A 14,901-nucleotide genomic window follows, 5' to 3' on the forward strand; every position below is an offset into this window, starting at 1 on the left:
CCAGAAAGGAAATGTTGAATGCTTCGATCAATTACCAAAGCAGTCCAATCAGATGGGCTGCGTGAAGAATGCACGTGTCACGGGCGCTGTTCAGTGATTCAAGTTGCTCTGATTAACTTATTGGACTTAACCAGAGTTAAAGATGGGGTTGCCAAGATATTTCAGAGGAGCCCACGGTCACGTGACAAACCGGTGGTAGATATTTTAAGGGGATAATTTCAGAAACTTTCCTCGAGGTTTCATGATATCTTCACTAAGCATCGCTTAACTTTAAAAGACCACTTGCTTTCCTTACTTTTAAATTTTTATAAATTTATTATCGACCCATTTTAAAACACGTTATTTAAAAACACATTTTTTGGATGAAGAAGATGTTTTTATTCTTAAAGCGCCCTTTGTTGTTATAATTTCTTTTTCAAAATTGATACTAGCATTTAATAGAAAGTTAAAAATAAAAACAAGTTATACAAATGTGTAATTTTGATAGATACAATATAAAAATAGGTATTCTAACATACAAAAAAAATTTGTTTTAAGAATGTATTCAAAGTGTTTTCAAACCAAAAGAAGGATTATTGGTTAAGCATTTTCGGCCAATTTGAGGAGTTTTTAAATTTTTAGAATTTTTAAAATTTCTTATTTAGATTGATGACTTGAAAACCCCAAAAAAAAAAAAGACAAAATTTCTTATGTTTACAAACCCATTTGAGATTTTTTTTTTTCAAATGAGAAAATTGAAGCTGAAGACTGGAGTTCATGAAGTGCATTTAAAGATGAGACGTGGCTATCTTTTCTCTCATCTTTTTTTTTTTTTGGGGGTCGAGATGTGACTATCATGATCAATGCTTCCCTATATTTGCTTTTTAATTCTTAAAAAAAAAAAAAAACTTTTCAAGTGCTTGGAATGTTAAGAAGAAGTTGCAAGTCCCAGTTTTGGGGTGCAATATTAGTAGTGAAAACATTAGAGACCTGTTTTTTTTTTTTTTCCCCTTTCTCCACCTCCACCACAGCATTCGGCGCCGGCCTCCTTTTTTTTTTTTTTTTTTTTTTTCCTTTCTCCCTTTCCCCCTCCTCCTCCCCCTCCCCTAACCTCCCATTCCCCCTTTGACCGATCTGCAACCTCTCTTTTGGCTATTTTTTTTTTTCCTCTCCTTCCTCCCTGGCCACCCTCCCCCTTCCCCTAGCTGCAATCTGGTCGATCACAGCTAGTCAAGGAGCGATCTCGTCACGCGACCACATTGGGCAAAAGGGGAGGGGGAAGGAGAGGAGAGTAGGAAAGGGGAGAGGGAGATGGAGAAGAAGGGAGAGAAAAAAAAAACCATGGCTGCTGCCAGCTGGTTCTCTGGCTTCGGGAGGGAGAGGAGGAGGGTGAAGGGGAGCCGAGAGGGAGAAGATGGGAAGAAAAAAAGAACAAAAAATTGTCTTGACCATGGTTGTTGGTTCTTCAAAGCTGGAGGCAGAGGTGGCGGGGAAGGGAAGAGGGTGGGGGAAGGAAGAAGAAGAAAAGAGGAAAGAAAAGAAAAAGGAAAGATAGAGAAAAAGAAAAGGAAAAAAATTTGGAACCTTCAGATGGTTCTTCAATGTCGGAGCAGAAGTGACGGTGAAGGGAAGGGGAAGGGGGAAAGGGGAAGGAAGAAAAAGAAGAAGAAGAGAGGAAAGAAAAGAAAGAAAAGGAAAAAATAAAATTTTATCTTAAAAAATTTGTTTAAAAACTTATATAGTGCACAACAGTAAAATTTTGGACAAACTTTCAAAAAACTCATGTTCCAAACGGGACCTAGGTCTGCTGGGTTGGGGAAGTGCAGCGACGAGCCTTTCGAAGTCCTTCTTGGGCCTTCTCTGGAGAGTCGAATGAGCCCGCATACAGGTAGCTTCTTAATGGGCTCGTCCGCTCAGACCCATATTTTGACGTGAACTGAACTGATCCATTTTTTTTCCCTCCCTCGTCTAAAATTTTGAAACTGATTCACCTAATAACGACTCCCATTAACCAGGACAAAACTAGCAACTACCACCAATCATCACGTTTGCAGATTTGAGCAGTTGCGAACATGGCGATGCGAAGATTTTCAAAGCCGTAGTCAACATAAACTGTAATTGCATGCATCATCTTGTACTCAAGTACTAGCACCTATTTGTGCGTTTCTTACTATGTATATTTTTCTTCTCGTAATAATCAGCTTCTTAAAATGCTTGTCAAACTAATTTACTCCGTCAAATACATTCCGCAAGAAAGCAACTATATAGCCCACCTTTCTTTTCATGTATATTCAAATCGCAAGGCGGAATAAAAGACGAAGCAGTGTATCGGTGCTGACCGTTTCATCATCTCAAGTGTTCTTTCAAGAAAAAAAAAAGAATCAAGTGTTTGTCTATCACTTCAACTTTGATAAACAGTAGTAATAATGTACCAAGTGAATAGGGTTTTCATGCATTCTTTTACCAATTAGTGTTACTATCGCACTACAGGGTTGTAGACCCAAGACGCGACTATTACTGCCCACTACGGGCTCTTGAAACTCAAGACACGACTAGAGTTTTAACAGTCAAGTCTAATTATTAAGGCGTCATAATCTTTACCTCGAAATGAATATTCTAAATTGGATTTGAATATTGTATATTGGTTCATAACATTTAATTTTTCTGATGTACGACCGGACATCACATTCATCCATCTACTTTAGACTTTCCATCTTTACAAAACCCAAACTTAATACTTCAACAGATCATAATCGTAAATTCCAAACAACCACTACCCAGACCCCACAACACAACACCCCACCCCAACCCCCCATAAAAGGAGGCGAGGGAAACATCTAAGACAACTCAACGCAACCACCTTGAACAGATCACCCCCACCCCTAAAAAGCTCCTAAAATTTAACTCCTCCAGTTTCCGTCTGAAGCACCACCGCCTCTGGAGTAACGAGACCCGCCACCGCCGCCGTAGCCACGGTCACCACCTCCATAACCACCTTCGCGACGGCCACCACCGTAGCCACCTCCACCGCCGTATCCTCCCTCGCGACGGCCACCTCCGTAGCCACCACCTCCACCCTCACGGCGTGGGCCGCGGAATCCGCCTCCGCCCCCGCCGCTGCCGCGTGACTGAGCCTCGTTGACCGTGATGTTACGCCCGTCGAGATTCTGGCCGTTCATCGCCTCAATCGCATCCCGCATGGATTGCTCATCCCTGAAGGTCACGAACCCGAATCCCCTGGATCTCCCAGTCTCGCGATCGTTAATGATCTGAATGATGAATTCACCACAAGAGAAGAAAAAGAAACATCAGATCCGAAGGCAGATAGATCCAGAATTTAATCATTAGATCTGAAACACAATTAACGATTCAATCTTCGTCTCTTTGGGGATAAAAAGAGGAAGACAGAACGTACCGTTTCAGGGTATTTCGAATAATAGTAACACAAATAGTAACAGTAACAAGAGTAACAGAGTAACACAGAGTAACAGTAGGTGAAGATCAAGAGTCAACAAAGCCGAATCGGGTCGGATCCGATCTCTGCGACCACAAACAGACCTTCGATTCGATGACTTCGCCGTACTGAGCGAAAGCTTGTTCGAGAGATTGGTCGGTGGTGGCCCAAGCCAACCCACCGACGAAGCATCGGTATTCAACATCTGAGGCGGCCATTTTTTCCCGACTGTTTTCTAAAGGGAGGACAGCAAAATAAAGGAAAGGGGGAGGGCAGTAAGAGATGAGCCCGCCTCAGAAGAAAAGAGATATGAGAAGATGGTGAGGGGAATGCGCTGAATATATAGGGAGGAAGAGGCTCAAGAGGACTAGCCGGCTAGGGTTAGTTAGGGTTTACTCCCCAAAGGGAATCCGCGTCGCGCGAGTTTGCCCCCTTCCTATTTGCTAACTCTGGTTAGACGAATTTGAGACCTGATGGAGGAGTGGGGTCGTCCGCGGGTTCATGCATGATTCCGCCGCGAGCGCAATTGGCAGCACGCATGCTTGGGAAATGCGATTACTCTATAACCTAGTGTGAATACCCGTGCTACGCACGGTACTGATATTATTAAAAAAAATAAAATAGTGAACAACTAAAGATAAAAAAATTGAACCAACAAAATTTAAATGTAATATCTGTTTAACAATAGTTTGAAATATAATAGAATGTGTATATCATTCAAGAACTGTCTTTTTTCGAAAGATGGGTCCTGAAAAAAAAATTAAAATTTATATTAAAAAAGGGAATGATATATTTCTACAAATGAATGCAATTGAATGTTGTTAAAATGAAATACTTACAAATACTAAGCATTCGATTTGATAATCTTTCTTGAAGGTACGAACACTCTTCACATCAATCCACTTTTAGTACGAAAGCCAAAATTGATGATTTAATTAACTATGTTGAATTTTGTGGAGTGTGTACTACAAATGAAAATGCACGATCTTTGACGATATAAAAAACTGTATATTTACCATGATCACGCAAAAGTATTGGTGATGCGGATGGCTGTCGAACTTGAAGAGAGGCAATATTTTCATTTCTTTGATCTAGAAAAAATATATATGTTAAATCAAAAATAAATAGTTTTTGTATTTATTTTATGTGTAGTAAGTGATACATTGTATGAGAATTGTAACAAAAAAATACAATAGTTAATATAGAAGTAGTTCAATAGAATTTAATACAATTGTGTTGTAATCAAATGAAAATTACACACCAATAGAATTGTTATTAACACTCATAGTTAATGAAGTAATCCCTATATAAATATATTTTGGTATATGTAGACCCCTCAAATCCCGCAAAACCAATCACCACTTATTGAAAACAAACCAATAAATGAACTAAAATGCCTCCCATTTATGCCTCAAATTGCACTTTAACCCATGAATTTTGTGTGAAATTATCCCTCTAATTGCTTTTGTCCTTTTCGATTTTTTCACATGTCGCTAACTGCTTCATTCCCTCTGCTATCACTTATATATTTAAAATCAATTTTTAATATTAAATAAAAAGGAATGTATTAGTTTATAATATGTTCATAATGTAGATAAATTATTAAATTTGGAAAAGGGCGTATGTTCTTATAGGCTTATTTTCTTTTTCTTTTTTTTGGAAAATGAGTTTGTTCTTGTAGATTTTTTTTTATTTTTTGGATACAGAATTGTTTTTCAAAGATTTTGGTTCGTAGTCCCTACTATGTTTAAACCATCTTTTAATATCCAATTCAATATTGTCTTTTAATTTGGCAGCCTCTATAATTTTTAATTTATTCTTTTGGTTTAAGTTCAGTTAGAATTCAGAATTTTTCAAATACCAAGAGAAACCAGATTTTTTTTTAAAATCACTGTCTTGAGTCAGGTAGAGCGCCGAAATATGAGTCAGGATTATTTCTTTTATGCAGTTAGTTTCCTGATATCTGGTATGATATATAATTATGTCCCTTGGTTTTTTTTTTCATATAGATATCGTTAGGTCTTTGGCATCACTACTGAACATTATCCAAGTTTAGAAGGACGCGTTTTTTCTAATCCAGTGGATGCAAAAATACAAAAATATAAAAAATGAAGGTAATACTGTGATTCAAACTCTAAAAAGTAGGATACCATCCTTCAAAAAATTTTATGCCTTCTTTAGCATCTCAAAAAGATGCAACATAGAACAGTTATTTGAATGCTAATAAACTCTCTTTCTACCAATTTTGAAAGGCCAACCATTAAAAGTGAAGTGAAAATTATTGCAGTCAATGCAGAGAGAAAATGATAAAGAAAAGAAATGCTAGAATGCAATTTTGCCAAAAAAATTTCTGACGAAATTAAAAATTAATCTAATTTTAATAATGGGCGTATAGTGCCTTAGTTATTAGTAGTATCTGAATTGTTTTTCTCTAATTATAAACCACTAGTGTGAATACCCGTGCTACGCACGGTGCTTACATTATTAAAAAAAAATTACAATCTATGGAAAAATTTAAAAAAAGTAAAATATTATTTTACTATAAAATAATATTATAAAATATTATTTTTTAATTAATGAATGGTAATATGTGTATTTAATAGTAAGATTTGAGAAAATCTATCCTTAATTTGGTAATGTTTCTGATAGTAGTTGATAATATTTTATGTTTGAGACATTATTTAGTGGGTGAACTCGATGTGAAATGTGAAGCATGATTTCGACCATATGAGTTTTGAGTCACTATATTTTTTATGATATGTAATTAAACATTTAGAATAGTAAAATATATTTTTTATTATGTTAATTATTGCCTCAAACAAATTGTCAATTTTGGTAGTAAAAATGACAATATATTTATGTGAACCTTTGATATTAGATAAGATTGTAGTGATCCTATTCATTAGGATTGACCACTGCATATGCAATAATAGCTTTTAGTACTATTTGTTAACATGTAACATATTAACAAAGCCATTGGGGAGCTTTCGGTGGCATTTATTAAAGTGCTTATAAACAATTGGTACTATTTCCACATTCTTATAAACAATGAAAACAACAATAATTTTATAATATTCGGAATGTTATTAATACTTAGAAGTACAATAATAATCCCAATAATATTCCCCAATTTTAAAGAATACATAAGACCTAAATTTCTAACTTGATTCTTATAAACAATGAAAACAACAATAATAATATAATATTGGGAATATTATTAATAATTGAAATAACAATGGAAACACCAATATTTAAAGAATAAGTACCGTAACTTCTAATTTGATTCTTATAAACAATGGAAACAGCAATAATATTATAATATTGGGAATATTATTAATAATTGCAATTATAATGAAAATGGCAATATATAAATTTCTAACTTGATTCTTATAAACAATGAAAACAACAATAATAATATAATATTGGAAATATTATTAATAATTGAAATAACAATGGAAACACCAATATTTAAAGAATAAGTACCGTAACTTCTAATTTGATTCTTATAAACAATGGAAACAGCAATAATATTATAATATTGGGAATATTATTAATAATTGCAATTATAATGAAAATGGCAATATATAAAGAATAGATAATACCGGCTTGATTCTTATAAACAATGAAAACAATAATAATATTATAATATTAGAAATATTATTAATAATTGAAAGTATAATGAAAATACCAATATTTAAAGAATAAATAGTGGCAAAACTTCTAACTTGATTCTTATAAACAATGGATACCATCTAATTCTGGATTGTGCCCATGCATAGCACAATCAAGATGTGACATGAGTTTTAATTTTTTTTAGAACCTCATTCCTAGGATCCATCGACTACAACACACACACAATGAAAACAGTAATTTTAATTAAAATGAAATTTCTAAATTGATTCTTATAAACAATGGAAACAGTAATAACATTATAATATGGGGAATATTGTTAATAATGGTAACTACAGTGAAAATCATAAATGTTTAAAGAATAAATAGTACCAAAACTTATAAACAATGGGAACAACAATCATATTATAATATTGGAAATATTAGTAATAATTGAAATTATAATTGTATTAAAATACGTATTAAATTAAGTTACAAATTTCTAGCTAATTATTCCTTCAGCCAATGTTGGTATATATTACGAAGTTAACTATATAACCATATAACCCTGATAGGTAACAGAACAGAACATAACCAACAGTTGATCATCCCTTCAGCCAAAGTTTATATATACGAAAAGAGTTTCCTGTCCACTGGACTCGCACAATCAGATCATCATTCACACCATAAGCTAAATAAGATAAACAAACTTTATATACACATCCATTGTGACCATATACTTCCAAATCAGCCATTGAACATTACCTCAAAAGCAAGGATCTTTAAAGTAATTTAAATTAAATTAACATCAGTAGTCAACACGATAATCGAATTATTTAATTGAAATTATAATATTGGAATAATTGAAATCAGAAGCCAGAAATTGCATTCACAGACGATTATAATAGTGAATGAGCAAACCATACCACAAAAACTGATGTGATTCTGAGTTCATTTTTGGCACTAAAACAGAATCTTCGTGATTCCCACCACCTACTTTCTAGTCCCCTAAAAGTCTCACCCCCTGGTACACTGCACCAGGACGGAGGTCATCTATATTGCTAAAGCATCTATAGCCATCGATCTTAGGTGCCATTGTCCATAAGATTCTTAGGTGCCATTGTCTCATATGTTTTTGCAAGATTTATTTTTTGAATCTATTCCCCTTTTTTATTTTTTGCTATTTCTCTCAAGCGTCAACATTTTTGTCTTGCACGATTCCAATTTTTTCACCGCAAAATTACAGCATAATCCCGATTTGAACAGCCCAAGGACATGTAATGCAGTAAGACACAAAATCTGCCAAAAAAAAAACTCAAAACACAAAAAACGAACCTACCCGCTAGTAGTAATCTCTTAATGTCAACCTTCTGAACATTTTATTTCAAAGTAACGAAGAAACTCCACAGATCACAACTCATAATTAATAGTAGTATTATTTTTCGTGATCAAAATTGATGGTACTACAATATGTTACCATATTAAGAGTTTGGGGCAAAGATTACATAAGTTACATCATGAGCACAACTCATGATATGATCAGGTTTTCAATATTAAAAGAATATCAATATTAAAAGAATAAATAGTACCGAAACTTCTAATTTGATTGGCGCGGCGTTTGAGTCGATATAGTCGATATTTTATCCATCGTAGTTGATGTGAGATTTCTCTTTCGTCGGCGCAAAGTTGTTGGAACTGTTCCAATTCTTGTGCGGGACCGTGGTGGCGTCCTTTTCGTTTCATTAGCAGATGTTTCCTCCGTTGCAATCTTGCGAGTTTGAAATTCAGGTGTTGATGACATGCCTGTAAACGGCCATGTTCTATTGTGAAGCTAATTAGAGAGGTTCGAGAAGGAAGTTGATTGAAAGGGTTTTAATTGAAATGGAAATGTGGGTGTGGAGTAAAATTGTAAGAGTAATTCCCAAAAGTGGTAATTCCCAAAAGAAGTACCAAGTATATTCCGTGGCAGTTGGGAAGAGATCAGGTGCAATCCTCAATTCCGTTGTATCAGGGGCCAAGTACCAACTATATTGTAAGTGGGAAGAGTTTTAATGTAAGTGGAAGTTATTTTTTTGTTTGAGGGAACGTGGGAGTGTTAGAGTTTTAATGTAAGTGAAAGTTACATTTTTGTTTGAGAGAACGTGGGAGTTTTAGTTGGAATTAACTTCTTATTTGAAGGAAACGTGGGGATGTAATGGGCCCATGATATTTTTTACGAAATAAGATAAATGTAAAATGTTAGGAAAATAGAGTTGAGAGTGGGAAGGGTTGTGGAGGCTTGTTCCTGAAAATCCCTTCTCAAATTTATATAGATATAGATTTTTAATTATTTTTTATTATCAAAAAAATATTTTTTTAATTTCATGCACGATCATTTTTTGAATAAAATTATGAAAATAACTATCGTAACACTTTTTTTATGTGATAAATGTGCAATAAAAAATAATTAAAAAATTTCAGTAATACAAACAAATAAATTTTTATAATATACAATTTATGTTAGAAATAGTAAAACCCTCAATCATGAATCTATACCATTCGCAATTATATAAGTAAGCAATACCTTATGTTAGAAATGCGATTGTGATTTTGTGTTTATACTTTATCCCACTATTGACTATCTTTGCTTTACAATGTAACAATAAACAAACAATCGTTCATAGGATTTTGTAAAAAATTTTCAGAAATAATGGATGATCAAAAAATCAATGCAATATCATTCATGACAAAAAACAAAGCAAAAGCAAAACATACTTAAAAGGCAGAGGGGACTGACCAGAAAAATTAAGTTGGCAAGAATATACTTCCAATTCTCCGCAAGAAGGTTGAGTTCTGCTAAAGTCTCTGCACATAATATCTTCCACTACTGCTCATAAAAGAAACAAAATCAATACATTTACAAAATGAATAGAGAACCAAAAACAAATAAGAAAATGAGAGAGAGTGGGGGTGAGATAGTGGGATAGTGGGAATAGAGAATTTGTAGGAGTGGTTATAGGATGAGTTAAGATAGTGGGATAGTGGCAGTGAGATAGTGGGAATATTGATGGGTGATAAGGTGGGTTATAACCCACTACATTTTATATATTAAAATAAATACAAAAATCTAGAAAAAAGAATGAGAAGTTTAGAAGTCATTGAGAGGGTTTCTGCTAAAAATCCCTTCCTGAATACATATAGATATACTGCTCATAAAAGAAACAAAATCAATACATTTACAAAATGAATAGAGAACCAAAAACAAATAAGAAAATGAGAGAGAGTGGGGGTGAGATAGTGGGATAGTGGGAATAGAGAATTTGTAAGAGTGGTTATAGGATGAGTTAAGATAGTGGGATAGTGGCAGTGAGATAGTGGGAATATTGATGGGTGATAAGGTGGGTTATAACCCATCACATTTTATATATTAAAATAAGGGAAAATGACCTGTTTCATCCCTCACATTTCACAAAAATATTCTTTTCATCCCTCACTTTTAAAATGAATCAATTTCATCCCTGACATTTAAAAATTAAACCTATTACATCTCTGAACCTAATTTTCAATCTGAATCAAACCATCCAATAACCCAATAATAAATTTCGGAGATAGAATTGATAGGTCACTCGGTCAATTTCATCATATTCACATGACATTTATCAAACCAAAAAAATAAATATTATAACATAAAGGCCATTATTTGTCTTGGAATAGTAGGCCTTTTCTTTTGGGTAAATTTTTTTTTGCGCCGTTAGTATATTCGCTTGCGAGTCTAGATGTGTATCATAAATACAAAATTTGGTGTTTAAATTTAAATTGAAATGATATGGTAGGTACATAAAACCATCAGTGTATACAATGACAATGTAGGAATTCAAGTTGAGTTATATTCAAGTTGAGTTAATCAATTAATCTACCAATTATACCTCCAAAATTTGTAATTAGGTTGATAGATGGTTTGATTCAGATTGAAAATTGGGTTCAAGGATGTAATAGCTTTAATTTTTAAATGTCAGGGATGAAATTGTTTCATTTTAAAAGTGAGGGATGAAAAGAATATTTTTATAAAATATGATAGATGAAATATGTCATTTTCCCTTAAAATAAATACAAAAATCTAGAAAAAAGAATGAGAAGTTTAGAAGTCATTGAGAGGGTTTCTGCTAAAAATCCCTTCCTGAATACATATAGATATAGATTCTAAGGGAAAATTGCAGTAACCTCCTTTAAGGTTTCTGACACTTGCACTCACCTCCCTGTGATTTGAGAAATAGCACTGACATCTCTTGAACTTACTGATTCTTTGTATATTCAGTTCAGATCATTAAAATATTATTTTAAGGAGTGAAATGAGAAATTTGTGCCAGATTTGTACTTTGTGTTACATGCCAAGTAGTATTAATAAAGGAATGACAAAGTATTACAAATCAATTAATAAACTTTAAGGGGTGTAATTTATGGGTAAATAGGCATTATCTATTCAAAGTACCAATGCTTTATGGGCATTTTACTCTCAAACATTTAATTTATGAATCATAATAAATACATCAATGTTTCTAATTAAAATTAAAAAAGTATTACAATAATATTCTTACAAAAAAAATAATAGGTAATATATTTAATATAAGTTAAATATTTAAAAAAAAGAAATAGCCCATAAAGTATTATTTTTTTATAATTTTCCTCAATTACATGAACAAAGTATTGGCTCTTTATGAGTATTTTATATTGAATCATTTAATTTATATTAAACATATGAGTTTGTTTGGATAAGAGTTTATTTGGATGATTTATTCGAGATAATTACTGTAATACTTTATTTGGATGATTTATGTGATGTGATGTATGTAACATAAAAGGTGATTAAAATTTGTGAAATAAATTATTTTATTGCAAATTATCTCAATCCAAACACACTCATAAATATCTGTAACTAAAATTGAAAACGTGTTATACTAATATTTTTATGAAAGAGAAACTGATAGTTTTTATATTTAACAAAAATTAAATGTGTGAAAGTAAATACAAATTTAAATAGAATACTTCTGTGACAATTGCCCAGAAAGGAAATGTTGAATGCTTCGATCAATTACCAAAACAGTCCAATCAGATAGGATGCGTGAAGAATGCACGTGTCACGGACGGACGCTGTTCAGTGATTCAAGTTGCTCTCATTAACTTATTGGACTTAACCAGAGTTAAAGATGGGGTTGCCAAGATGTTTCAGAGGAGCCCACGGTCACGTGACAAACCGGTGGTAGATATTTTAAGGGGATAATTTCAGAAACTTTCCTCGAGGTTTCTGATATCTTCACTAAGCATCGCTTAACTTTAAGAGACCACTTGCTTTCCTTACTTTTAAATTTTTATAAATTTATTATCGACCCATTTTAAAACACGTTATTTAAAAACACATTTTTTGGATGAAGAAGATGTTTTTATTCTTAAAGCGCCCTTTGTTGTTATAATTTCTTTTTCAAAATTGATACTAGCATTTAATAGAAAGTTAAAAATAAAAACAAGTTATACAAATGTGTAATTTTGATAGATATAATATAAAAATAGGTATTCTAACATACAAAAAAAATTGTTTTAAGAATGTGTTCAAAGTGTTTTCAAACCAAATGAAGGATTATTGGTTAAGCATTTTCGGTCAATTTGAGGAGTTTTTAAATTTTTAGAATTTTAAAATTTTCTTATTTAGATTGATAAAAGACAAAATTTCTTATGTTTACAAACTCATTTGAGATTTTTTTTTTTCAAATGAGAAAATTGAAGCTGAAGACTGGTCTTCATGAAGTGCATTTAAAGATGAGATGTGGCTATCTTTTTTCTCATCCTTTTTTTTTAGGGCCCGAGATGTGACTATCATGATCAATGCTTCTCTATATTTGCTTTTTAATTCTTTAAAAAAAAAAAAAACTTTTCAAGTGCTTGGAATGTTAAGAAGAAGTTGCAAGTCCCAGTTTTGGGGTGCAATATTAGTAGTGAAAACATTAGAGACCTGTTTTTTTTTTTTCTCCTTTCTCCACCTCTGCCACAGCTTTTGGCGCCGGCCTCCTTTTTTTTTTTTTTTTTTTTCCTTTCTCCCTCTCCCTCTCCCCCTCTCCTAACCTCCCCCTTCCCTAACCATGGTTGTTGGGAAGATGGGAAGAAAAAAAGAACAAAAAATTGTCTTGACCATGGTTGTTGGTTCTTCAAAGCTGGAGGCAGAGGTGGCGGGGAAGGGAAGAGGGTGGGGGAAGGAAGAAGAAGAAAAGAGGAAAGAAAAGAAAAAGGAAAGATAGAGAAAAAGAAAAGGAAAAAAATTTGGGACCTTCAGATGGTTCTTCAATGTCGGAGCAGAAGTGACGGGGAAGGGAAGGGGAAGGGGGAAAGGGGAAGGAAGAAAAAGAAGAAGAAGAGAGGAAAGAAAAGAAAGAAAAGGAAAAAATAAAATTTTATCTTAAAAAATTTGTTTAAAAACTTATATAGTGCACTACAGTAAAATTTTGGACAAACTTTCAAAAAACCCATGTTCCAAACGGGGCCTAGGTCTGCTGGGTTGGGGAAGTGCAGCGACGAGCCTTTCGCAGTCCTTCTTGGGCCTTCTCTGGAGAGTCGAATGAGCCCGCATACAGGTAGCTTCTTAATGGGCTCGTCCGCTCAGACCCATATTTTGACGTGAACTGAACTGATCCATTTTTTTTCCCTCCCTCGTCTAAAATTTTGAAACTGATTCACCTAATAACGACTCCCATTAACCAGGACAAAACTAGCAACTACCACCAATCATCACGTTTGCAGATTTGAGCAGTTGCGAACATGGCGATGCGAAGATTTTCAAAGCCGTAGTCAACATAAACTGTAATTGCACGCATCATCTTGTACTCAAGTACTAGCACCTATTTGTGCGTTTCTTACTATGTATATTTTTCTTCTCGTAGTAATCAGCTTCTTAAAATGCTTGTCAAACTAATTTACTCCGTCAACAATTCCGCAAGAAAGATGTTTTCTCGTATGTGTATATATACGTTTGCGTACGTATATAACTTTCTTCTGACTTGCCGACCGTTGAAGCTGAGTATGAGATTGGCTTATTTCGAAGTGTCACTTCGGTTGTTAGCATTAAATAATGCCAGAATATGATTAGTCAAATGTGGGAGTTCAAGAGATTTTTCTTTCCTTCGCTCTAGATCTCTCTTTGTAATGTTTTTAGTTGACTAATCAATTGGAAAAGGCCCTCCCCTCATAATTCAACTTTCCTCTTCAATTTTTGGTGTTCTATCCCGCTAATTATATGTATAGTCATACCCTGAAGTTGTGACCAAAATCATCAGTGGACCTTCTTTGTTCGTGAATTACACCTAACAGACTCCAGCATGGCTTACCAAAAAGAGAAAAAGAATGCCCAGCAAAACCTACATGCTGCGTACAAACTTCCCCATCAGCTTTCTAATTTTCCGATTCAACATTTTCTGATTCTCCCCGCTAAAACTCTTCCCACACATAACATCAAAGCATGTACAGTAAACCAATAGGCAAGTTCGGCCCCGCCTACTATCAAAATTCAAGAATACGGCCAACCTCATAAAATGAATACGTACCCGATATTGTTTTTTTTTTAAGTTGCCTGCTACAATATCCAGAGCTTTGTCCTGACTATTTCGTTGGTCGACTCGGATCGCACACCTGACTGTGGTGGGTGAGTCTCCCAACAAGAGTGACTGCGACGCACCCGATATTGTTGCGGGAATAAGAAGAGGGGAAAAAATGGAAAGAGATGTAGTACTAATAGGAAGTAAACAGTTTGGGTAGTTTAATTTGGAAAAAAATTTACTAATATTATCCTACTTACATTATAAGCATAATTTCTAATTATTTTTTAACATCACATACAT

General features: G+C 33.8%; 1 protein-coding gene across 1 annotated transcript; it reads right to left on the reverse strand.

Annotated features, from left to right (window-relative positions):
- Nucleotides 1–2,575: 2,575 nt before the first annotated feature.
- Nucleotides 2,576–3,777, reverse strand: LOC140035094 (glycine-rich RNA-binding protein GRP1A-like). Its single transcript, XM_072074634.1, has 2 exons — nucleotides 3,538–3,777; nucleotides 2,576–3,248 (listed from the first exon to the last, which is right to left on the reverse strand). Exons 1-2 carry the CDS (start codon nucleotides 3,649–3,651, stop codon nucleotides 2,880–2,882), a joined length of 483 nt encoding a protein of 160 aa, XP_071930735.1. The 5' UTR covers nucleotides 3,652–3,777; the 3' UTR covers nucleotides 2,576–2,879.
- Nucleotides 3,778–14,901: the final 11,124 nt, after the last annotated feature.

Source organism: Coffea arabica, chromosome 2c (genome assembly GCF_036785885.1).
Source record: "Coffea arabica cultivar ET-39 chromosome 2c, Coffea Arabica ET-39 HiFi, whole genome shotgun sequence".
Taxonomy (NCBI): Eukaryota; Viridiplantae; Streptophyta; class Magnoliopsida; order Gentianales; family Rubiaceae; genus Coffea; species Coffea arabica.